This window comes from Notechis scutatus, chromosome Z (genome assembly GCF_049901735.1).
Source record: "Notechis scutatus isolate UNSWTSFEM ecotype Mainland chromosome Z, rNotScu1.2, whole genome shotgun sequence".
Lineage (NCBI taxonomy): Eukaryota > Metazoa > Chordata > Lepidosauria > Squamata > Elapidae > Notechis > Notechis scutatus.
The window spans coordinates 20,581,395-20,605,590 of NC_142025.1; the positions used below are offsets into that span (position 1 = coordinate 20,581,395).

General features: G+C 38.2%; 1 protein-coding gene across 6 annotated transcripts in view; it reads left to right on the forward strand.

The window, feature by feature from the left end:
* The window catches only part of ABI1 (abl interactor 1), a 90,361-nt gene that overhangs the window by 24,360 nt on the left and 41,805 nt on the right, over window positions 1-24,196 (forward strand). For all 6 annotated transcript variants that reach the window (XM_026672150.2, XM_026672152.2, XM_026672154.2 and 3 more), the window contains exon 2: window positions 19,244-19,411. In XM_026672150.2, the coding sequence (XP_026527935.1) occupies window positions 19,244-19,411 (168 nt within the window). The remainder of the gene's footprint in view (window positions 1-19,243; window positions 19,412-24,196) is intronic.

Consider the following 24,196-nt stretch of genomic DNA (forward strand, 5'->3'; position numbering starts at 1 on the left):
ATTATAAAAGAAATGGCCTGGCATGATTGCCAAAGAAGGTACTTTTTTTTTTTTTAAAATGGTTGCATCTGTGCAATAACAAAGATGTTAAGTCTCTGGTTGACATTATGGGTCATTGTTTTTTTTTGCAACAGTAAAGAAGTGTTTTGCCATTTCCTTAATCTAGCAATTTCTCTGTTTCCCAGGCTACACTCACGTCTACTCTGGGCATTTCTTTTCCAGAGCCCTGTTCTACTTTTCTTATGAGCCACTACAAAATAGTGCTGCATTGCCAGTTTACTCTCTTGATGTGATTAGTGAAATCCTATATTTGTTAGTTGGTTTGGTAATAAATTAAAATTAGGATCACCTAAGAATTTATGACAAGTCTTTATAGGAAATAAAGGGCAAATTAAAGAAAACAGAAAAAAATATTTGGATTCAAGCAGGGATTGGATATTTTGTAAAGATTTTTTGCTAGTCTTTGGTTGGTAGTGTGTTGAAAACTCTTTAGCAAAATATCCAGGTCTCCATAAACTAAATTGTAAACTTTATGCTTGAGCATGAGGAAAATGTGTTCATTAATTATATTTTCCTGAATTAGATCAGTTACAGAATTTAGTCTTCTCTGATTCTGAAATCTGGATGGTCAAGTGCAGCATTCAATGTCTTTATTAATTCAAAAGTAGCACAATCTGGCATAATTGTTGAGAAGTTCTTTGGCTTTCTCTTAGAAAAGGGCATGACTCTGGAACAAATTAATTTAGGTTAAACCTGTTGTTTTACATCTTGTGGTTCAATTATGTGTTATGGAATTCAGTGAATCTACATTAGGCTTCTCAAACATGCAGATTTTAGTGAATCAAAATGCCAATCATATATAACCACACTGGGCTAAAGGTAAACATTTTTCTGAAGCATGTCATATCAACTTTCCAAAACCTATCTTCTGATTTCCCACTTATTTTCCCTAGGGCTTCATTTTGCATATACTCCTTCCCTGCTTCTGCACTTTTAATTGGGGAATTTATGCAGAGGTAGATTCATCCTACCACAATTGTCATTTGCACTAATATGTCACTAAATTTCAGCAACCACAACACATCAATTTGTACAGAGAAGTACTGCAAATGTGTAACTCATCTCGGTTTTTTGTCCTTTCCTCAATTTCAGATAGCAATATTTGAGGTGGGGAATCTCACATAAAATAATTTGAAAATAGAAGGGCAGAATAAACCTGTCTGATTGTTTGGATATATTTTTTCTTGTGCATAGACATTATCTAAAGATAGTTGGGCTAATTCTGTCAAAAATACCTTGATAAATATACATATTTAGATTGAAATATTAGAATTTTAAGAGCAGGTAATTAAAAAATTACATTTGCATGGCATACTGAAATGAAAACTAGCCTGCTATGGTTTAGGCTGGTTTATTGTGTAAACACAACTCTATAATTAGTGTATGGTATAATTCTTTTGTAAGAAGCAGAAAATTAAGCTAACTTACTAAATCATAGATAACACAGTCTGGTTTATGTGTATCATTAAGCCCCATCTCATGGGCTGCAAACCACAGTAGCTGAGTTTGCAGATCATGATAGCAGAAAGTAAATAGCATAATGACTGAATAATTTGATTTCTTCCACACAAGCCAAAATGCACTTGCACAAGGCTTAATGTCCATATTCTTAGAATCAGCTTTGATAATAGTCCTGGATAGAAGTATTTGAAATCACTTCAAATTGGTGTACGTTACGGAATACTTTTAATTAAAAGCAGACTGGGTTTACTTTTAATTAAAAGGTTATTTTTAAAAAGACTTTGAATTGTAATGAAGTTCTTGAATTGGAATTAGCCTTATTTTAAAATAAAAGCAGAACAGAATTTTTTTGAATAAATCTCTTAATAAAGCACCGAATTCAAAATGCATTCAGAGAAATAGTGATGTCAAATCCATTTTTTCACCCTGAGATGATTTTTTACTGAGGTAGGCAAGAAGATGTTTCCAAATAACAACTGTATATGTACTTCAGTCTAACTCTGCTGATCTGGCTTCTAGCAGTTGATTTTCCACCTTCTTCTACTAGTAGCGCCCTTTATATCCAAGAGTAAGGGGAGCTGTTAGCTATCCTAATCTTTCAGCAGATGAGTACCACTTTGAAAAATGTCTTGGAAATAGGTTTCCTTTGATCTCCATATTAAAAAAATCATGTTACATCCATAGTTAGATGTAACTGTAAATTGAAAACCAAAGCATGGCTTACTATTGCATCAAAGTATTATTACCTGGGACCGTGGATACACCTGCTCATCTTGATTGCAGCCCCTTAAGTTCTCTAGCAGTTGCTGCTGGAGTATAATATTCAAAGATGAAAAGCTTGGAGACTGTGAACTGTTTAAATCTACTTTTATTTATATGAGATGCATTTTAATACATGTATACCTGCATATTTATATATACAAACACATTCATCTTTATAGATATAAATGTATTTTGTGTGTATAATTATGTTTAATTTGCAATGAAATAAAATGTAGTTTTTATGTTGTTCCTACTCACTACTTTAAAAGAGCTCTTCTCTTTTTGGATTACTGTTCCCAGAAGAGAAGAGACATATGCAGTTTTCTTCCTGAAAAACATGAAGTCCCATTGTTCAAAATAAATAAGAGCTGAAAAGTTTCAAACTCATATACTTTCCTTTTGTATAGATACTTCTTATCCCTTGTTTCTATTCAATTCTGGTTTGTAGACATTTGTGTAATAGTTAAACTTTTGGATTAGGACTGAGGAATCCCTGGCTTAGGACATTCCTTATCATTAACCATAGAAAATGAATTATTTCCTCCCTCCCTCCCTGCCAAACCTATTTTGAAGATCATTGTTGGGAAAAACTGGAGGAGGGAGTAAGTAGAACATTTTGAGTTTTGAAGGAAAGATGGCATACAAATAACTGTAACAAATAACCGGGGATAAGTTCTTAGGTCTCTTCTGATAAATTCATATAAATTCCAGTAGAACAATGGTTGCCAACCAGTGGGCCGGGGACCACTGGTGGTCCATGAGAAAATTTTGGTGGTCTGCAGAGAAATGTCCCCCCAAAGCAATTAATCCAGGCTGCTCAGGAACACAAGGCTGCACCGCCCACATGGCTTACCCACCTGCTGGAGTACAAACCTTACCTTGAGTAGAGCCACGCAAGCTGGAACTGGAAGGTAAGACCAACAGCGGGGGAGGGAAATCCACCCTTGGGTGGCTTGCTGACATTGGTGGGAAAGTTGGTCCCATATACCAGGGCTGCAGTAGTCACAGGACTGGCCCTTTGGTCATCCCGGAGCAGGTGCTCCTCCATCCAGGTGCACCAGCCTGACATGGACTGGAGAAGCAACTGCTCCGGGATGACCAAAGGGCAAGTCTTGTGACCACTGCAGCTCTGGAATATGGGACCAACTTTCCCACCAACGTCAGCAAGCCACCATCAGTCAAAATTCATATTAGTGGTCTGTAGGATTTTAAATTATGAGTTTGGTGGTCCCCGAGGTTCAAAACGTTGGCCACCCCTGCAGTAGAACGTTGATTGTCAAAATCCATGTTATTTCATTTGTCAACATCTGAGATATGAAGCATTATATGTAATGCCTGTGAATTATGTTTTTATGAGCAGTTCTCATGTGATTGGAAAAGCATTTTTTTAAAAATAGGAATATTGTGTAGTATCATCAAGCCTTTATTTTCACATGTCTTTTTCTTCAACTTGATCAATTTTCCATTTTGCAATCAATATTTTAAGAACAGTAGCAAGTAACATAAGTTTTTGTTCTCTTTTGCTCAATATAATTGTCTGTTTCTCCAGGTCAGAGAAATTCTATGGCTATTGGGTTGATTCTCCTAGCTTTTCTTCCTGCTTCTTTTAGCAATTGACTTGCTGACAACAAGGTTGAGTTCTTGCTAAGAATCTTTAAAAGCTTTATGAATAATAATAATAATAATAATAATAATAATAATAATAATAATAATAATAATAATAATAATAATAATAATAATAATAATAATAATAATAATAATAATAATAATAATAATATCTGGTGACAACAGAATTGACGATAAACAACTTGAAAAAAATCACCAGATGTCAGGACTTGAAAGTCGAACTGCAGAGACTCTGACATAAACCAGTGCAGGTGGTTCCAGTGGTACTCGGCACACTGGGTGCTGTGCCTAAAGATCCAGGCAAGCCCTTGAAAACAATTAGAACTGACAAAAATCAAAATTGGTCAGCTGCAGAAAGCCACCTTACTGGGATCTGCTCGCATAATCCGCGGATACATCACGCAGTCCTAAACACTTGGGAAGTGTTCGATTAGTGATTTGTGATACAAAACCCAGCACAGTCATCTCGTTTGCTGTGAACACATTTGTTTTTTTGTGAATAATAATAATTAATAATAATAATAATAATAATAATAATAATAATAATAATAATAATAATAAAAAATAATAAATAATAATAATAATGGATTTCCCCATATAAAATTCTATAGGTAGCTCTTCTGTAATTATTTTAAATGATGTCTAGATTTACAGTTCTTAATAGTTCCTGCAAATTAGACTCTTGGCTCATAGTAGGTAAACATTATCCAGTGCGAATGGGATAATTAAACCTCTGGGACACATTATTGCAGATCATATGTGGAAAACTGAGATTAAGCTGAAAACAAACTGAAAAGGTACTTTGAAAAATCCAAGGCATTGGCATTGTATTTGCAGCCTCACAACCATCCCGAAAGAATCTTATAGTAAAAATTGGTGGGTCTCGGTTCATGCTCCATAGGAAATGCTCTCTAGGCATTTCAGTAATTTTCCTCTGGAGAAGTTGGGTGGACATTAGCAGTTCTCCTCACCCCCGTCGCTCATCAGTTAAGCTAAGGCACTTCTCACCATTACCCTCCACTTTCCAGTTTTTTTTTCAAGGGGCAACTTGGCTGTTCACCCTGTACAGTGGACTGTTGAATGATTTCTCTTTCCTTTTTGGGTATGAAAGGTAAATTTACCCAGTGATATGAATCAATTGCTGAGCATGTAAGGGCAAAGGCCAGTGACTGCATGGAAGCATCTCAGATAAACTGCTTATACTATAGTTCAATAGCAATTCATGCTCCCTTATTTCTTCCACTAACCCATATCACCCTTTAATGTTTTTCCCTACCTGTTTCAAAAGTAAGTCTGTTTGAATTTGGGGAATTCATGGTTACAGATTAGTTAACAGTTTTACATTTTTATGTCTCTTTGGCTCTGATGAATAGGATAGATTCTAAAAGCAGTGAAAGCTTTCCAAGGTAAGAATCAGAAGACCAAAATAATAATAATAATTGCACTGAAACTGCCTATAGTCCATAAATGTGATGTGTTAAAGATTTCCTGCCTTATTGAAACAAATGGATTTAGTTTGTGCAAAATTGCCCCAACCCTATAAACCTGGTTTTATTACTGAGCCTTGGACTCTGAGTATGTGGTTGAGCTCATGTCATAGTTGGTTATAGTACCGTATTTGCCGGCGTATAAGACGACTTTTTTGCCCTGAAAAACATGCTCTCCAAGTGGGGGGGGCGTCTTATACGCCGGGAGGACTCGACTCCACTTCGAGCTTGAGTTGCAGCCGGGAGGGAGGCTGGGGGGAGCGGTGTGTGTGTGTGTGTGGCGGGTGTCACTCGCCACGTGCTGCAACCTTTCCCCCTCTTCCTTCCTTAGCGGTGTGGGGAGGAGAGGATTCAAGATCCTCACGATGCGGCGTACTTTTCTTTTTCTTTTTTTTCTTTTTGCACGCAGGTTTGCATGCGGGCGGCTGTAGGTTAAGGATGGGGAGCCCCGGGTGGGTTATCAGGTTTTACGGTGCTTCCAACATGTGCGAGACGGTGGGAGAGCGGAGAAGAGAAGCGGCAGCGCCCTGCTGTGTGAAATCCTGCCGTCAAAGCAACACTGGGGAGGCAGGGTATAAATTTACCAGGTTAATGTAGCAATGGTGATTAATGCCCAGAACATTGTTTGCGGGTATTGGGGTGTGTGTGTGTGTGTGGTGGTGGTGAGGAGAGGTTGTCCTTTGAATGCGGAAAAGTAGGTGTGACCTTGTGTAGGAAAATAAAGAGATCCTTTTAGCGTGTTTGGCTTCTTTGCCTCCCTCGTTCGTTTTGACGTGGAGATAATGGCCTTGGGCGGGAGGGGAAAAGCGGTAGCTGGATCATTTCAAATTTCACTTACTCTCCTGCCTCACTTCAATATGTCTGAGCGACTCAGATACTGGAAGACTTTTGAATGAAAGTGTTACCTCCATTTTTTTTTTTTAAAGAGGCCACTTGGGGAAAAAAAAAAGATTCTAAGGAATTCCTTGTTTCTTGATTAAAGAGAAGGCATTGAATATACTGTTCCTTGGCAGCCTTTTCAGTGTCCGGGTTTTTGGTGTGTGTGTGTGTGAGAGAGAGAGAGAGAGAGAGAGAGAGAGATCAGCTGTATTGAGAAGAGAACGTTTCCTGTGTTCTCATTTTATTTACACAACATATTTTACGCTTAATGGTAAGCAATGAAAAATATTTTTAAAACTCATTTCTAAACTCCATAGCTATTTGCATATTCTTGGTTCAAAATTGGATTAGCTCATTTCAAAATTGTCCAAAGCAGAAAAGTGCGTCAAAAAAAAAAAAAAGTGCAAAAGTGGAAGGTGTGTGGAAGAGGGGGTAGTCTTATACGTAGTATATAACAAACTCTATATTTTGAGTGGAAATGTTGTGGGGTCGTCTTATACGCCCAGTCGTCTTATCGCTGCAAATACGGTATATGTTAGTATATGTATAGCATATGTCTTGGTTATAGTATATGTTGTTATTTTCTTGTGATATTTTCATCAGGTTTTAATTCACTGTTAGCCACCGAGAGTCATGTGAATAAATTAATGAATACATTTCACTCTTCATTCTGGAGAGAGTTCATGAGCTATTCTTCAAATAGCTTTCCAAAAGCAAGACAGCTACAATAGAGAGCTACATTCAGGTTTCTATATATTTAACTGCTTCTCTTTCAGTCATGGAATGGAATTAGAAATAATTGTATTTATTTTTATTCTGCTTTTCTCTCTCTGAGAAATTAGGTGTCCCCAAATGTTAACTTTCACAAAAATTCTCTGAAATAGGTTGGACTTAAAGTGATTGGTCCAAGGCCTCTCAATTCATTTCAAGTGGAGTGAAAAGTTGAAACTGTGTCTCACCAGCCTAAGTTTTACGCTTGAACAACTAGGCTTTAAGGCCTTTCATTATCCCCAAACTGAAATCTTAAGGTACAGTGGTAGGAAGTTTGCAGTCCAATCCCACGGTGTAGTTGATAAATCATAGGGAGAGCCTATTTATAGCAAGGCAATATTGTTCTTAATAAAAAGGAAAGATCTACTTATCGTATTTAATTAAAAAGATGAGCCACTACCAAGGCAACCATCAGATAAACAAAGGCCAAAGGTGCAGCCAGGGAAACACCTCAATCATCAACCCCTCTCCCAATCCAATTCTCATGAAGATAAAAGAGGGAGGAAAAGTAGCACTTCAGATTTGCAACATTTTGTACTATAACTGTTCTAATAAAATTAGCTTTAGACCTTCTTGATAGGCCTGACATTGATGAAGTAAATCTCTTGGTCTGCTGTTGGCAGTCAAGCAAAGGATTTCTTGCTAATTTTAAAACTCACATTTATTTATTAGTTTACTTATTAAAATTTATATGACCACTAAAACCAGTGGTGAGATTCAGCCAGTTCACACTGGTTCAGGTGAACCAGTTGTTAAATTATCCACCCCCGCTATCAAAGTGGATCCTGGGCACTGCACTGCACTACAATGGAGAAACGGGCAACGGAGTGGCCAGTGTAAGGGAAGGAGAAGGCCACTTTCCCTCTTTCTTCTCCCTGCTCCTCCTCCTTTACTTGTGCTGGCTGATCCATTGCCTGTTTCTCCATTGCAGTGCAGTGCAGCACCCAGGATCCGTTTTGAGAGAGTGTGTGTGTGGATAATTTAACAACCAGTTCGCCCAGGGTCAGATTGGTCATGGCTGGAGGCTTGTCCACATGTGCGGCAGAGGCTGGAGGACGGGGATGCCCATGCCTCCCACAACAGCCAACCTGACCCTGGGCAAACCAATAGTTAAATTATTTGAATCCCATCACTGACTAAAACCCTAAATACAAAACCCAATTAACCATTCCCCTGGTGACAACAATCAAACAAACCACTTGATAGGTTCTTTATTACCCTGGAATCTCCTGACCTACTGACAAAACCAGGTCTGCAGGGCCTTTCAAAAGATTATCAAATTGGAGACCAATCTTACATCTGCAAGGATGATGCTCCACAGCACAGAGTAGGCCCTTTATCTTGGCTCTATTTGATGGACTTCTTTCAGAAAGGGAAAACCGGGGGGTGGGGGGGGGGAATAGAGGAAGCACATGGAGAACCCATTCATTTTTTGTTTCTGTTTCTGTAATAGTTTCTATCACAATGATTCCAGCCTTCCTTTACAGTAAATGGGCAGTGGGCATGAACCTGCATTCTGGGATTTGTAAAGATTACTTACACTGCAAAATTTAAATTAGGCCTGTACAACTTACAGCCTGCCATGTAACCTTATAAGGCCCACAGGTGTTTTTTGAATATTCACTAAATCCACTATGGGAGGCCTCCAATCCTGTCACCCCAAAAGAGCAGTTGCTGAAGGCCTCACTATTGCTTTATTGCTTTTGGCTATTGCTTTTTGGCCTGTGATTATTTTTAATTTATAATCTTACACTTTGCATTCTATAAGCTGTAGAGCCTGATTAAGCTGTCTTAATGAATTCATTTCTTTTAAATTCCAGAGTTTGATAAATATTGAAATACTAGGACCGAGGCATCTACGGCCCAATAACTTGGGACATATTAAAATAATGTTGGATGAATGCCTCTGTTGGGACTGAATTGGGTGAAAATGCTGATAGAACACTAAAGCAAATTTTGAAGAAACTAAACTGGAAATGCCATGAAATATAAATTAAATTTTGTAGGTCTCTCAGAAAACTGATGCAATAAAGGTTGTGAATTACAGGAGCAGAAAAGAATTGCTTAAATGAGAGCTTGCTGACTATTGCCTATTTTGGCATTAACTTGCAGGTTAGGGCATCCTGTATAAAGTAAAATGTGAACAGAATACAGATAGTTTAAGTCATATGTAAACATTAAAATAATCAAATTTGCATTTCACCAAGCAATGCAAAGAAGGAAGGACTACATTCTTTTTATAAATTCTAAATTAATACAAGTTTTAACACTAACGAAAAAAACAAGTATAGGTTTCCCCCCTTTTACTGCTTTGAGTGTGACACCTCAGTGGTTAAAATATACCTTTATTCCCTCATCTTGATTCCCAATAAACCATTATTTTTAAGAAGTTACAATAATAATCATTACATCTTTTCATTTGGATTCCGCAGCATATTCCCCCCCCTTAATTTTTAATAAGAGTTATCAATATCTATATTACCCTATTTTCTAAATATTTTTAATTGCAGAAATATTCTTATTACCCCTTGTCGCCCTGCAGAATCCCCTTTTTAATTCATCAACCATTATCTCTGAAAAAACAATTTCTTTTCAACATTTTACTATTTCTTTATTTCATGCACCTGTTTCTTACTGCTTCTGCTCCCCCTCTTTTCCCCATAACTTTCGTCATTCCAGTTTATATCCCTCTCTTCCTTTCCTCTTTTCTGCTGGGTCTTTCTGTCTTTCCCAACTTCACAGATATTCCCCCTTTTGATTGCCGTCTTAAGTCTCAACTTTTTAACCTTGCTTCTTTCCCCACTTCTTTGTAGTGTTCTTTGTGTTAATTGTCTATTTAAGATGTCTTCTCCTTGAGTCGACTCCTCCTCCTCTGAAGCTCTTTCTTCTTGTTCTTCAATCGCCATTTCCATTTTTTCTAACACAGAACAAAGTGATTCGCCTCTTTCCTGTAGTAATTTTCTCATATTTTTAAGTTCCATTTTTAATTCCCGAAGAGATATCATCATTACACACTCTTGTATTTTATGATCGTTAAAGTCCACAAAACAACAACAACCACTTTTACTTTCCTTCTTTCTTCTTTCAATTTTCTAAAGTTCTCAATTGTTCCAGCCCAGGGTCTATATCAAAAACATCAATCAATCCCACAGTCAGTCTTTCCTTGCTTTTTTCTTTATTCTAGTTCTGCTTTCACTTTCTAAGATTCTTACTTTGTTTCAATATTTATTTAATATTATATCCACACAAGTTCATTCAGAAACAGGATGTTTTCCTTTTTGTTTGAGCTCAAGTTTTTGTCAAAAGGTGGCATTCTCCATTATACAAAGTCTTCACCTTTTCCCCTATTTTTTTTATTTAGGGTTTTCGAACCTCAATATTCCAACACAGTCCAGTCTTCAATTTGTAAACTTTATTATTATTATTTTTTTGACAATCTTAAGTCCAGCTTTATTTTATGCCTGTTTATTGCCAAAATATTTTAGTCCAATTTAGTTAAATCTTTAGTTCCGGCTTCTTCCTTTCCCGGTTCGAAGCCCCGCTTAGCTGTCAGAAATATTTTCTTATTTTTTTTCCTGTCCCTTTGTAATTTCGCTGCTCACTTTTCTTTTCTTAAAAATTCCATGTTACCTTTATCCCAGGGTACTTTTGTTTAGTTGCATCGCCCAATTGTCCTGGTTCAGATGTTATTCACCTCTTTCTTTCCTCCTGCACAAATCTTAATCCACCTGAGTCCTCCTCTTCGGGGTGGCCATTTTAAACCACTGCTGCAGTCGTCTTCAGGGGGAAAAAGACCAAGCCTAGGAGGGGAGATGCGGCTCCCCTCAACCTGGCTTGCGGCTTCCCCTTACTCCACCGCCCCTCCAAGGCAGCTTCAGCCCCTAATCGTAATGATCGAGGCTCTCCAACGAAAGAGCACGGACCATAGCCGCAGAGAGATGCAATCTACGGTCTGTCAGCGAGGAGGCTCCGCCTTCTTCCCACAAATGAAAAATATCTTGATACATATGCATTGGATTATATCAGAAACAGCTACTATGGCAGTATAACTATACTCCAACAAAAGTGCAGAACATTGTCAACTGTGCAGTGTAAGGATGCTTGGAACATGGTGTGGGAAAATTGATAAATTGGTCACTGTGGTTTAGAAACAAGGAATTGCCTGTTTGTCTTTTTTTGCCTTACAATTTTATTCAGAGTAGTGTTGGTAGAAGAATTCTTATAAGGAATGCAGTGAGGTAAGTCAGCATTACATCAGACCTATTTTACAGATATGAGTCAGTGTGGTTTGACCAACACTGATTAGGTTCACCCAACATCTTAAGCCACAGTATGATTGTTTGCTTTTAGACTGACATGTTGGAGAAAGCCAGGCAGTCTTTTTTGTAAACCATGTAGCTAACTATTTGTGGTTTATTTAATAAATCATGATCGAAACAAGGCAGACATAGGATAAAACCCACGTGGATCAATATCTTCCTCTAGTTTTGAGTTTCAAAGGCATGTCAGGTTGCTGGGTATATGGAACATAAAAAAATTCTATGAGTAGGTAAGCCTTAGTCTTCTTCCTGCATTCCAAGCAAATACAAAATTAAAAAAGACTTGTCACTATTTTAAGATGTGTGGGCTTCAACTCCCAGAATTCGGTAGCCAGTTAGCTGGAGGAATTCTGGGAGCTGAATTAAAATGGCCAAGGTTTAGAAACAAGTTCTAAGACTTTGCCCAGCATTTTTATCTGTAGGAAAAGGCAAGATTTCTCCCAGTCCCCTACAACTCTAGAGTTGGAAACAATTATATTTGGCTCCTTCAATTAACATGTCAAAAATGACAAGTGATTAGACTTATAGATCCTTATAAAAAAGGATTGTTCATATTATTATGAAAAAGCAAAAAGTTGTGATTTGATGTTAATGCCTTATTGTATTGCAGGGATCTTCAAACTTGATAGCTTGAAGACTTGTGGACTTCAACTCCCAGAATTCCTCCTCCAGTCATGTTAGCTCAGGAATTCTGGGAGTTGAAGTCAACAAGTCTTAAACTTGCCAAGTTTGAAGACTCTTGTTTTATTGTAACAGAGAGAGTCAGAAGTCAATGCTTCTTTTTCTTCTTCTTTTTTATCTTTCCTCACTTCTTTCCATTCCCACCCCCACTGCTTTTCTATTTACTTTTTATTTTGCATTTTATAATACTTTATAATTCAATAAATAATATTGCCTGATTAAGAAAAAAGGCAAGTGATATAGTGCCATTTTATTAATAGCAGCAAACATTTGCCAGTATTCAAATAGATTTCTTTGACATCTGGAGGATCCATATTGTCAGTAAGAAATATACAGGGAAGGAAGGAAGGAAGGAAGGAAGGAAGGAAGGAAGGAAGGAAAGAAAAAAGAAAGGAAGGAAGGAAGGAAGAAAAGAAAGAAAGAAATTTTCACAAAAATAATGTATTTCTTAATGAGATTTATGAAAGTGATTGCCCAACATTTATACAACAGAGAAGTCCAAGACATCCCTTCCAATTACTTCAGCTCTGTTTCCCAGCAATGAGTAATTGCGGTTGTCCTGATCATCATCCTGCCAGCAAAGCTGGGAGGCCATCACTTCCTTTTTCACTTCCTGACGGTTTTATTTTTATTTTATATTTAGGTGGAATGAACAAAAGTAAAGTTGTATCTTTGCATTTTTGAGGTTGGCCATGAAAAAGTGTGGGAGGAATATAATCATCATTACCCTTTTCTACTTGTTTTCCATAGATTTTGTTTGACTTATTATAGCTTACAGTACTTATTTTCATTAAAAGAATAATAATTTTTCAGTTGTGTTTCTTTTTCTTCATGCTTAATTGTTCTAAACTGACTTCTTCTTAAAGCTTCCCTTTGCCCTTTCTTGTTCTCAGTAACTAATCTTCTTGTAATTTTATAGGCAAATTTATCTCGATTAGTTCCTTTTTGTTTTGTAGTAGTAGACACTTAAATGGGTCTTCCTAGTAGTTCCTTCCTCTTCAGTAGCCCTTAAAATTCATTGTCCAAAGCAATTATGTCTCTGGTTTTGAATTGGGAATCTGGTGCGATCTTTTCAGACTAGTGCATTTTATTAAAAGACCTACTTCATAACAGATTATGCCTTTTAATAAAAGGTGTTATTCTAAAAAAAAAAGCCACCAGACATTTTCTCTCTCTCTCTCTTTTTTTTTTTTGCTACCGTAGACTAACATGGTTCTCTTCCCATAATTTCTTGCCTTGATAATTGTCGTTGGAAGGAATCAGATTTTATCTCTTGAAATTGGAAATCTCATAATGGTATTGGAAGTAAAACACAAAGAAAAAAATGCTGCTTCTTCCAATAATAACATATTGTCCTTTAGTTAGTTTTAATTTATTTTCAGCCACCTTGGATTACTTGGTAAAAAGAGGTGTAATTTTCCTTTTGTCTCTAGTATGACAAGAGCTTTTTTAATCAGCATGAATTAACCAGTTGGATTTCAATAATATCCATGAATGACTTGTGCAATTAAAAAAGACAAAAGAAACCTCTTCAAGCAAATAGAACAACTCTTCTTGAGATAGCTTGGTACTTTCCAAGTGGTTCGGTCTGCTGCTCCCATAAACGTCTCCACCCAGACATTTTAGTCCACAATGTTAAGTATTGCCATGTTGCCTACCCTATACTATAAAATACAAACAATGATGATTGTTCAGTAGGGGACATAAACTGACATTGTTTTGTCAATATGTTTATGGCATCATTAGTTGCTCCATAAAAATCAGAACTTACAGCAATTACTAATAATCCATATCTGTTGAAAGCATCTCCTGTTATCTTCTCCCTTGTAAATTGGTGCACTTATTTTATTCCCAGTTTTGCCTTTAAAAAAATTTGTGTGAGGAGGTAAATTTATCATACTGCTAGTTCCCCAGTCCCTGCAGAGATTCCTATACTTTTGTTTATGTAGAGAATTGCTCTGAAAAAAAAATGTTTTCAAAGGAGCAGTAAATAAGTAGAACAAAGACATAAAATATAACCAGATTAATCAACAAATAAAGCAGTAAAAAACAACGCAGCTAAGCTTACATAGGCTTAAATGCAAGCCCAAACATGATTACAAAGGTCTAAAATTCTAATATAGAAATTTATCTGTACAATTACATGAACTAGAAATACCAAGACAAAAAAAACCCAACAAATAGTGGCAACAATATATGACATGAAATCCAGTACAGGTAGTCCTCAACTTACAACAGTTCATTGAATGACCATTCAAAGTTATGAGAGCTCTGAAAAAAGTGACTTATGATTGTTTTTCACACAATCGTTGCAGCATCCCCATGGTCACATGATCAAAATTCAGAGGCTTGGGAACTGACTCACATTTATGATTGTTGTAATATCCCAGGCACAGGTGATCAGCTTTTGCAGCCTTCTAACAAGCAAAGAGAAGTGGGAAAACCAGAATCACTTAACGACTGCGTTACTAATTTAACAACTGCACTTAACAACTGTGGTAAGAAAGGATGTAAAATGGAGCAAAATTCACTTAACAATTGACTCACTTAGTGTGATGACCTGGGGAAAAGCACAAAGGTAACACAGCAGCTGGCAGCAAACCGCCCCTTTATTGCTCCAAATTTCCCCAAACGCTCCCACGTTTCTGGCAAGTCCCAGAGCAAACTGATGATACGCATAGCCTCTGGCTGCAAATAGTCCAATCCAATGCTATGAGCACAATGGCTGCAAAGCAATAAATCTAGCAGGGCAAGTTGAGGAATCTAGGAAGCAAAGGAAGAAGACAATTAATCCAGAAATCCAGAAAGAATGCAAAGAATCCAAATGTCCAGAAAATTCAAACATAGGTACTCAACATTCCATGAATTCAGTATTTCTTCCCGGCAAATGCCCCTGCCCACAGCATCTCCTTAACTCTCAGTCTTCAGGTGTGCCTTGTGAAGAGGGGTGGGACACTCTACTGCCGACTAGTTGAGTCAGCCTGCACCGTTGCCCCCTTCTTTCCGTGCTCGAGGATCAGGAGGGGATTGTCCTTGCTCATCACCTGAGCTCTGTTTCCCATGTTCACTGCTCAGCATCTCTTGGTCATCCTGCCCGCCTTCCTTCCTGCCTACAAGCCTTCCCAATCCTGAAAGACCCTGGCATGACTGGCCCTGCTCCTCACCATTTTCCTCTGAAGCCAATGAAGCTGCCATCAGCTCCAATTCTGGCTTGTCTTCCTCTGCGGGGGCATGACACTTAACAAAAATATTGGGCTGAGTTGTGATTGTAATGAATAGACTTCTACTTAGGTGATGCATCGTTCAACCAGGACTACCTGTACTTTTTTTTTTTGCATCTTTAAAATCTGTTCTAGAAGATTTTTGTGAACCTATAAGAATATTTTGCAGAAAATTATGCTGCTGGGAGGTCATCCTTGAAGGGTAATTATATTTCTTTAGTACAATTGTAACAGGGTTCAGGTTTAAAAATAGTGGGGCAGGATAGAGCTATTGAAAAAAAATGTCTATAGCAATAATATTAAAGGTATTAAAATACAATAACATACTAAAATTATTTTTGGTATGAAAGTAGAAAAAATAAATATGCTTCAGTGGTGATCTTACAAATGTTAGATATTTATTTTATTTATTGCATTTTTATCCTGTCTTTATTACTTTTTTAATAACTCAAGGCAGTGAGCATAACCATATCCCATCCTCCTCATATTTTCCTCACAACAATCCTGTGAGGTGTGTTGGGGTGAGAATATATACACTGGTAGTTAAGTAGATCTAATCAAAGCCATGCTAATTAAGGTTCAGGTTACACAAAGCTGCCTTTGGAACAAAGTAATAAATAAAAATTATATCTTTTCCTTATACAAAAAAATCCTATTAGGTATATTAGGTGTAAGAGATGCTTTGCAGTTTTGTTTCACATGTTACAATTCAAGTTATGGAGACAACACAGGGTCCTTGGAGAGCAGATGAAAAGGTTGTGAGTGATATTTGTTTAACTTGGCAAAATTAAAGACCAGCATTTTAAGAAATGTAAGAACAGAGTTTACAGATTCTCAGATTTTCAAATGATTGGTAGATTTGCAATTGGTATAATCAATATTTTATTGAACTATATTTACAAATTGAAATATCTATGCATTCCTTATGAAGGAAAATTTGGCTTGTTTTGTCAAACTGGTGATACCTTGCTTCAGAATCAGGCCTACCAACTTAATTCCCTTTGTAACCAATATTAACATTTATTGTCTATATCTTATCGACTTAGTCTCTATATCAGCTCTTATTTTACACATCAGGATATATGAATGCTAACTCCCAGATTTCTCAACAATGGCCATACTTCTTGCAAAACCAGGAAATTCAAATCCATACATCTGCAGAATGCTTAGATTGGGGAAATTTATTCAGATTTAATTATATTTAATTAGGGATGAAGATAAGAGATGAAAGCATGAAAGGAATTTTTTAAGGCTTACAAGTTCTGAAATCAGGAAACCCAGAAGTTGGTTTGTATAGTAGCTGAAAATTGCATTTCCTTTCACAGAATGTATACCTTCTCTATTAGCCGAAAGCTCTTTTTCCCATTTGCCCATTTAGTCTGAAATGCTTCATCCCTCAAAAATATCTCTTATGGATATGAAATGATACTTTAAAAGGAAACGGAGCCTTCCTTCCTTCCTTCCTTCCTTCCCTCCCTCCCTCCCTCCCTCCCTCCTTTCTTAGTTGTATCTGAAAACTTCCTTTTCAGTACTAATGATTCTGAAAACAATTCCTCGATACTTGACCATCATTCTTTTCATCTGAAATACAAAGATTTAAGAATCTTATTAATATTACAATTCCAAAACCATTTTAAGAATTTGTTCAATGTTTTCTCAGAGGCCTATTTGTGCCTACTAGGTTCCCTGCTCTATCATTTTGCTTTTTTTAAAAAAAAAATTAAAAACATTGAGTTTTAAAAAGTGAAGGTGACAACACTGCAAAGCAAATCTCCACCTTCCATTACTGAAGTTTTCAAGGGAATAGATCAGAGGTGGTGTTCAGCAGGTTCTGACCAGTTTTGGAGAACCGGTAGTAGAAATTTTGAGTAGTTCAGAGAACCGGCAAATGCCACCTCTGACTGGCCACGCCCCCACCTCTTCTCTGCCTCCCAAGTCCCAGTTGATCGGCTGGGTCTTCTTTTGTTGCCCTGCACAGGAGAATGGAGCTGGAAAGCAGGTTAGTCGGGTGTGGAGGGAATGAGGATTTTGCAGTAACCTTTCCCCAGGAGTGGAGTGGGAATGGAGATTTTACAGTATCCTTCCCTTGCCATTCTACCAAGTCACGCCTACCAAGCCATGCCCGCAGAACCAGTAGTAAAAGAAAAATTGAATCCCACCACTGGAATAGATGCTGAATCAAGAAACCTCTCTGTTGGCAGATTTTTTTTAAAAAGATACTGGGTGCTGCACTCTGTTTTTGAAGTTAGAAGTGTTCTAAATGTTGCAAGGTTGAAATATTCCAACCCCAGAAATGCTGTCCTAATCTTACTAGGAATAAAATATTCTGACTGTTTTTGGTGGGATTTTTTTTTAGTATAGAACTCATCTGATAAAGTGGGAACAATGTTGAAATACTTTTGGTAACATGGAACAGAGCATTTCAGAATTGAAACATTTTAACCTTGAAGCATGTGCCAACAGGTCATGAAAGGTTGAGAATTGCTATCTTAAATCTCTTTAAACCCTCAAGTTATTTGGGACAATTGCATCCATTGCACACAGTAGAGTTTATTTTTCTTTCCACAAAACACTAAGAAAAACTTTATTGTATGTGGATAAGGAGGTAATGTTTGCTCTCCTACAAGCAAATCTTACTTTTAGACCAGGATATTGGAATATGGCAAGGGTTAACTTGATAATTTGATCCAGATTAATTATTTCCTAGCTCAACGTCTACATCAGAAGGTTGCTAGTTTGGAATTTGAACAAGATTTTGAAAAAGTAACCAGTGGCCAGTTTGAGGTTCCTTCCTATGAACACTCTATTCTATATCTTTACAAAGGAAACTTTGCTTGTATTTCCTAATATCTTTTTAGAGTTATTGGATCTAGTGGCCATCCAGCACTCACCTGCCAGGCACAACCTCCATTGGTCTTTCTAGGGCAGGGGTGTGAAACTCAAGGCCTGGGGGCCAGATCTGGCCTGTGAGGTGCTTAGATTTGGCCTGCGGGGCCACCTTGGAAACAGCAAAGGACTGGTTGCAGTGCCTTGCCAGCAAACATGGAGCTTGGGAGGGCCCTCCCATGTTCTGTTTTTGCTGGCAGAGGGTTGCAGGACTCTGTTGTAGCGAAAATGGAGCTCAGGAGCCTCCTTTTACTGGCAGAACGCTCGGGCCACCACAAGTGCCCACTCTAGCCCCCAAGGCCAAACTCAACCCTGATGCATCCCTCAGTGAAACCAAGTTTGACACCCCTGTTCCAGGGCCTTCTGCAACTTGTAGCCTGTCCTGCCCCTCTAATTTGCATAAGGACTTCACTGGCTTTCCCAGGACCTCCCCTGGCACCTGCTCTCCTTACCTGGAAGTCATACCTCTTGCTGCTTAATGACCTTTGAGTCTTGGGTTACAATAGTAATCAGGACTGCCCTGGATTGCCATTGGTAAACAATGCAGTAATGTGAAGTTATGCTTTATATTTGTATCATTTATTACTATCCTAATCTGAGATCTACCTGTAATTGCACCTTGAATAGACTTTTTTTTTGTACTGAAATTCATAACGTCCAGCTTGAGTAAAAAAAGTCTTTAAAATTCTTCTGTAATAGTCAACCAAAACTGCACACGGTATTGCTTAGGGTTTTTCTTGTTCCCATTTGAATAGCCAGTTTGTCGAACTGGGTGTGCACTATTCTGAAGGAGACTTTTCCTGTTTCTGAATTGTCTAATTGGAACATACTGTATACTCCAAAATATTACCATGTTTGTTTCATACATTCCTTGTGAAGAGAATTGTAAAGTGTTTCTATGGGACACAATTATGGGGGAAGTTTCTGTGGAGTCACCAAAACATTATATTTATTCATATCTCACTCACTCATAATATACATTTCAGCACAACCAGTAATTGATTAATTTGTTGTAACTTTGTGTTTGATCTCTCTCTGAATCTTAAAAAAAGAAATAACAAGCTTTTCATTTTCTTGTTTCATTCTTTAGGCTCCAGACAAAAGGAAAGCATTAGAAGAGACCAAAGCATACACAACCCAATCTTTAGCCAGTGTTGCTTATCAGATCAATGCATTGGCCAACAATGTGCTTCAACTATTGGATATCCAAGCCTCTCAACTCCGGAGAATGGAATCCTCTATTAATCATATTTCACAGGTAATTATTTGCCAGGGAATTAAGTTATTTTGGATTTTTTCTTCCTCCACTATTCTTCACCTGCAGTATTTAGCTTCTTTTTTCTCCCAATTTCACCAATTTCTTGTGGTGATTGACTACATAGTATGGTCATTGTGGCTTTAAAATATTTCTACTTGGTCAATCATATTAGTTCAGACGGAAATAATAGATAACTCCAGAGATGGGATTCAAATTTCTTAACAATTGGTTCTGTGGGTGTGGCCTAATTTGTGGGTGTGGTTTGGTGGTCATGTGACTGGCTGGGCATGGCTTGTAAATCCTGTAAATATTTATGTAAATATTGAATTTTTTATTAAAAAAAGAACAACTTTTACCCAAAATCAAGCAAAGCAGGCAGGCAGATTGAGTTGTTTGCATAATCACAGATTCACTCACAAATCTACCTTTCTGCAATCTGCTGCCTGAGTCTGTCACATAAAATTAGCTTGTAAGCAAACTCATAAAATTTGCTAACAAGCACTCACAACACATCATGTATGTAAATATTGATTTTTTTCTATAAAAAAGAGCAACTTTAACCCACAATCAGGCAAAGCAGGCAGACAGATTGAGTTTCAGAATCACAGATTCACTTACAGATCTACCTTTCTGCAATCTGTTGCCTGAGTCTGCACTGAAAAATAGAAGCTTCAATCTTAAGGAAGGTTCAGCTCTGCTCTAAGGCCACTTCTCCTCCCCTACCCCTGAATACCACCCCTGACTGGACCTCAGGGAAGCCTCCTGGGAAAAGGCAAAGCAGTACCATAGCGATTTAGATTAGCAAGAAATCCGATGATTTTCTGCTTTGTAGCTAATCTAAATCGGGGCACAACTGATAGTGGGAACATCTGATCATTGGGGGGGGGGAAAAAGAAGGAAAAATAGCAACTTACCAAAAATTAGGCAAAGGCACAATGCAGGCAAGTTGGATGGCGTGCATGCGAGGTAAGGAGTAACTTGGCAGGGTGGGGTGGGGCCAGCCGGTTCTCCTAACTGCATAGAATCGTAACAACCGGTTCTATAGAAACGGTCCGACCAGGTAAATTCCTACCCCTGGATAACTGTAATATACCGTGTTTCTCACATAATAAGGCCGGGCCTTATTTTTTTTTTGAGCCCGAAAAAACGGCTAGGCCGTCTTTTGAGGTTGATAATTCCCCCTTGCATCCTCGCCACCAGCCGCTCCTAACGGGCGATCATGGCCAAGCACAGAGAGCTCCCTACTCCCACCTTTGCTGCAGACACCTTTGGCACCCGCCGCTGTTGCTTTCCCTTCTGCCCATTACGCCGCCACGTTTGGAGCGCCGCTTCCGTGATTGGGCGCGGTCGCCATTTGGAGCTCAAACGCGGAGTGGCAGCTCAAACATGACGATGGGCGATCTTTTATTTTGGTCAGCGAAGTTCAGAGCAAGCAAGAGAGGAGACCGCGATGCCTTGCTAAAGAGCTTTCGCCTTTCCCCTCCTTGCAGCGCGCATGCGTCCCAAGCAACACTCCGCCCGAAGAGTGAGTCCTACTGCCTTCACTCTGCGTCAATTACACGACTCCGCCCTCCCCTCCGTCTCACCCTCCTGCGCTTTGGGCATCTCCGTGTGATCGCGACCCTGTCCTTTCCACCTGGCGCCCTTGCTGCTTTCTGGCTCTTTAGCAACCGGCTTCGTGTTTGGAGCACTGCCGCTGTTTGGAGCTCCAAGCGGCGGGCGGAAGCTCAAATGCGGAACCTCAAACATGACGGTGGGCGATCTTTTTATTTTGGTCGCGCGAAGTTCAGGCGAGCTGACCAAAATAAAAGATCGCCCACCGGTCATGTTGGAGGTTCCGCATTTGGAGCTTCCAACCTGAAGCCGGTTGCTAAAGAGCCAGAAAGCAGCAAGGCGCCAGGTGAAAGGACAGGGTCGCGATCCTGAGATGCAAAGCGAGGAGGGTGAGACGGAGGAAGGCAGTGGTGTAATTGACGGAGTGAAGGCGAGAGACGACTCTTTGGAGCGGAGTGTTGCTTGGGACGCATGCGCGCTGCAAGGAGGGAAAGGCAGCTCTTTAGCAAGGCATCGCGTCTCCCTCTCTTGCTTGCTCTGAACGCGCTGACAAATAAAGATCGCCGCCGTCATGTTTGAGCTGCCACTTCCGCGTTTGGAGCTCCCAAATGGCGCACCGCCTCCAATCGCGAAGCGGCAGCTCCCAAACGTGGCGGCGTAATGGGCAGAAGGGAAAGCAACAGCGGCGGGTGCCAAAGGTGTCTGCAGCAAAGGTGGGATGAGGAGCTCTTTGTGCTTGGCCATGATCGCCCGTTAGGAGCGACTGGTGGCGAGAATTCTGGCTCCGCCGGCGCTCCTAACGCAGTCTCCGCCCTTCCCCCTTATTTTGCATATTTTAAAATAGGCCTAAATTTGGGGGAGGGGCTTAATTTGATTTTATGCCCAAAACACATGCTGGGCCTTCCTATTGGTGGAGGCCGTATTGTTGGAGAAACACGGTATATACCTGGATTTTCCAAAAGCAACTTTTGTAAAATTTATATCTTTTTAATATACATTAAATGAATGTTATTTTAAATATTAGCAATTGAACAAAATACTTTATGTTGGATTCTTAATATTCTGTCTTGCAGATGTTTCATGACCAAGTTAGGTAATGCAACATCATCACTGACAATCTTACCTAGACTGGTCATGAAATACCTGCAAGAAGACAATCAAGCTCAAAAACACCAAGAACTCAAGAGATGAATCCTAGGCTATATGTACAGGTAATCCTTAGTTAACCGCAGTTACTGGAACTCCTATTGTTGAAAGATGCACTTTTAAAGTGTGATATCACATGACTGCACCTTGGCAATCTCTGCAATCCCCTTTGCCATTGTTAAGCCTAGTTCACAGGTTATTAAGCCAGGCTCTCCTCGCAGACTCCCAACAAAGTCAATGTGGAAGCCTTCAGCAAATTCCCAGGTGCTTGTAAACAGACCATCAGTTCAAGTGAAAGCTGTTTGCCAAGCATACAGATTATAATCATGTGAATGCAGGGTGCTGGGATGGTCAAAAGTTCAAGGACCAGTTATAAGTTTTATTTGTTCAGTGCTATTGTAACATTAAATAATTGTTGAATGAGTGGTTGTTTACTCTAATTTCTATCATTAAAATGTTTTTATTTGTTTTGTTTTAAAACAGGATTTTTTTTAAAAAAAAAATGGCATTAAAAATAAATTTATAAACTACAGCTAGTTAATTATTTGCATAATTAGGTAAATGAATTTCTGAGAAGGAGCTTCCCATTTTATTTTGTAATGTCTGCTTTCATGAGCCTGAACTAATCATATTTTAAATCAGAAAATATATTTTAAAATAAATATCACAATATATATATTTAAAGTATGTTTAGGGAAGTAGATTGCTTAAACTTTTAAGTCTGTTATTTTACAGTGTTTTCCTTATTAATACTAGTTAAGCCATAATCTAAGTACAAAAAGCACAGCCATTTGTTTTGATAAGTTTTTGGCTTGGTATGAAGGCTGTATTATGTACAGAAACATTCAAGTCCCCTGGGTTATTTTTTTTTTTTAAATGATGAATAATTCTTGCTTTATAATGTAGTAGGGGAGCATTTACTTAGACTGTAAATGCTTTTTTTATCTTAGAACTTTTGGAAATTAATTTAAATTCATTATTCTCTTCAAGTTTCTTTATAAAATTAACTTTTAAATTAAGTTTTAGTTATGTGCTATCATTTTCAACATTATATAAAACTAAATTGTTAAACATACTTCTCAAGGCACTAAAATACAATTCTTATCAGTTGAGTGATTTCCTTTGTAATTAGCCATAGTAATGTATGAAAAGGAAATGCTATTTATAAACACATACTTGGTTGTTGTTGTTTTTTGCCATCTTATTTTAATACTGCTAAAGAGGAATGTTTTAAATTCTGCAATGTACACTGAAAACAAAAATGCCTGCAACTTCTTTTTTCTCCCTGCTGTGTAGTTTCTTCTTATCAGAAACTATTTTATTCTCTCAGAACATTAACCACTGTTCATTGATCAATTTTCCAAACATAATTTCCTCTGCTGTCTACTTATATAGGGCCTACATGAAATAGAAATTGAGCAAAAGAGTTTCCTTAAAAGGCCCATAATGATTTCCAATATCAAATATTGCCAGTTGTTTTTTTGAATGGATTAAGATGATATTTTATTTAGAATTTGAAAAGCCTCATTTGTAGTTCTGTGGTCAAACACTTCAAACTTTATGTATGTAAGTTGAGATAGTGCACATATCAAACACACATTCTTCCTATTTTTCTCACAACAACTTTGTGAAATGAGTTGAGCTGAGAGTGAGTAACTGGCCCAAGGTCTCACAATTGGGTTTCATGGTTAAGACGAGCCTTGAACTTATGACCTCTTGCTTTTCAGCTTGGTGCGTTAACTACTAGACCAACCTCACTCTGAAATGAAAATGATCAAAGTATCAAATTATACAAGTACAACATAGATGGGAGATGTGTTAAGATTTTTTTTCCCAATCTGGTCATTTCTGGAGTGCAATGTATCAGTACATCATTATTTTATATACTATGATCCATTAAGGCCACTGTAGTGAGTGCCTGAGTCTGCAGGATGGAAGACTAAAAATCTCAAACTTTTTCCAGAAACCCTTGAAGTCTTCATATTAATTATGACCTTGCTTTCACCGATGGAGAAGCAACTTGATAACTTGGGTTGCATCCAACTGTTTCCTAGAGTCTTCGCCCTACTGGGGTTGTGATACCTT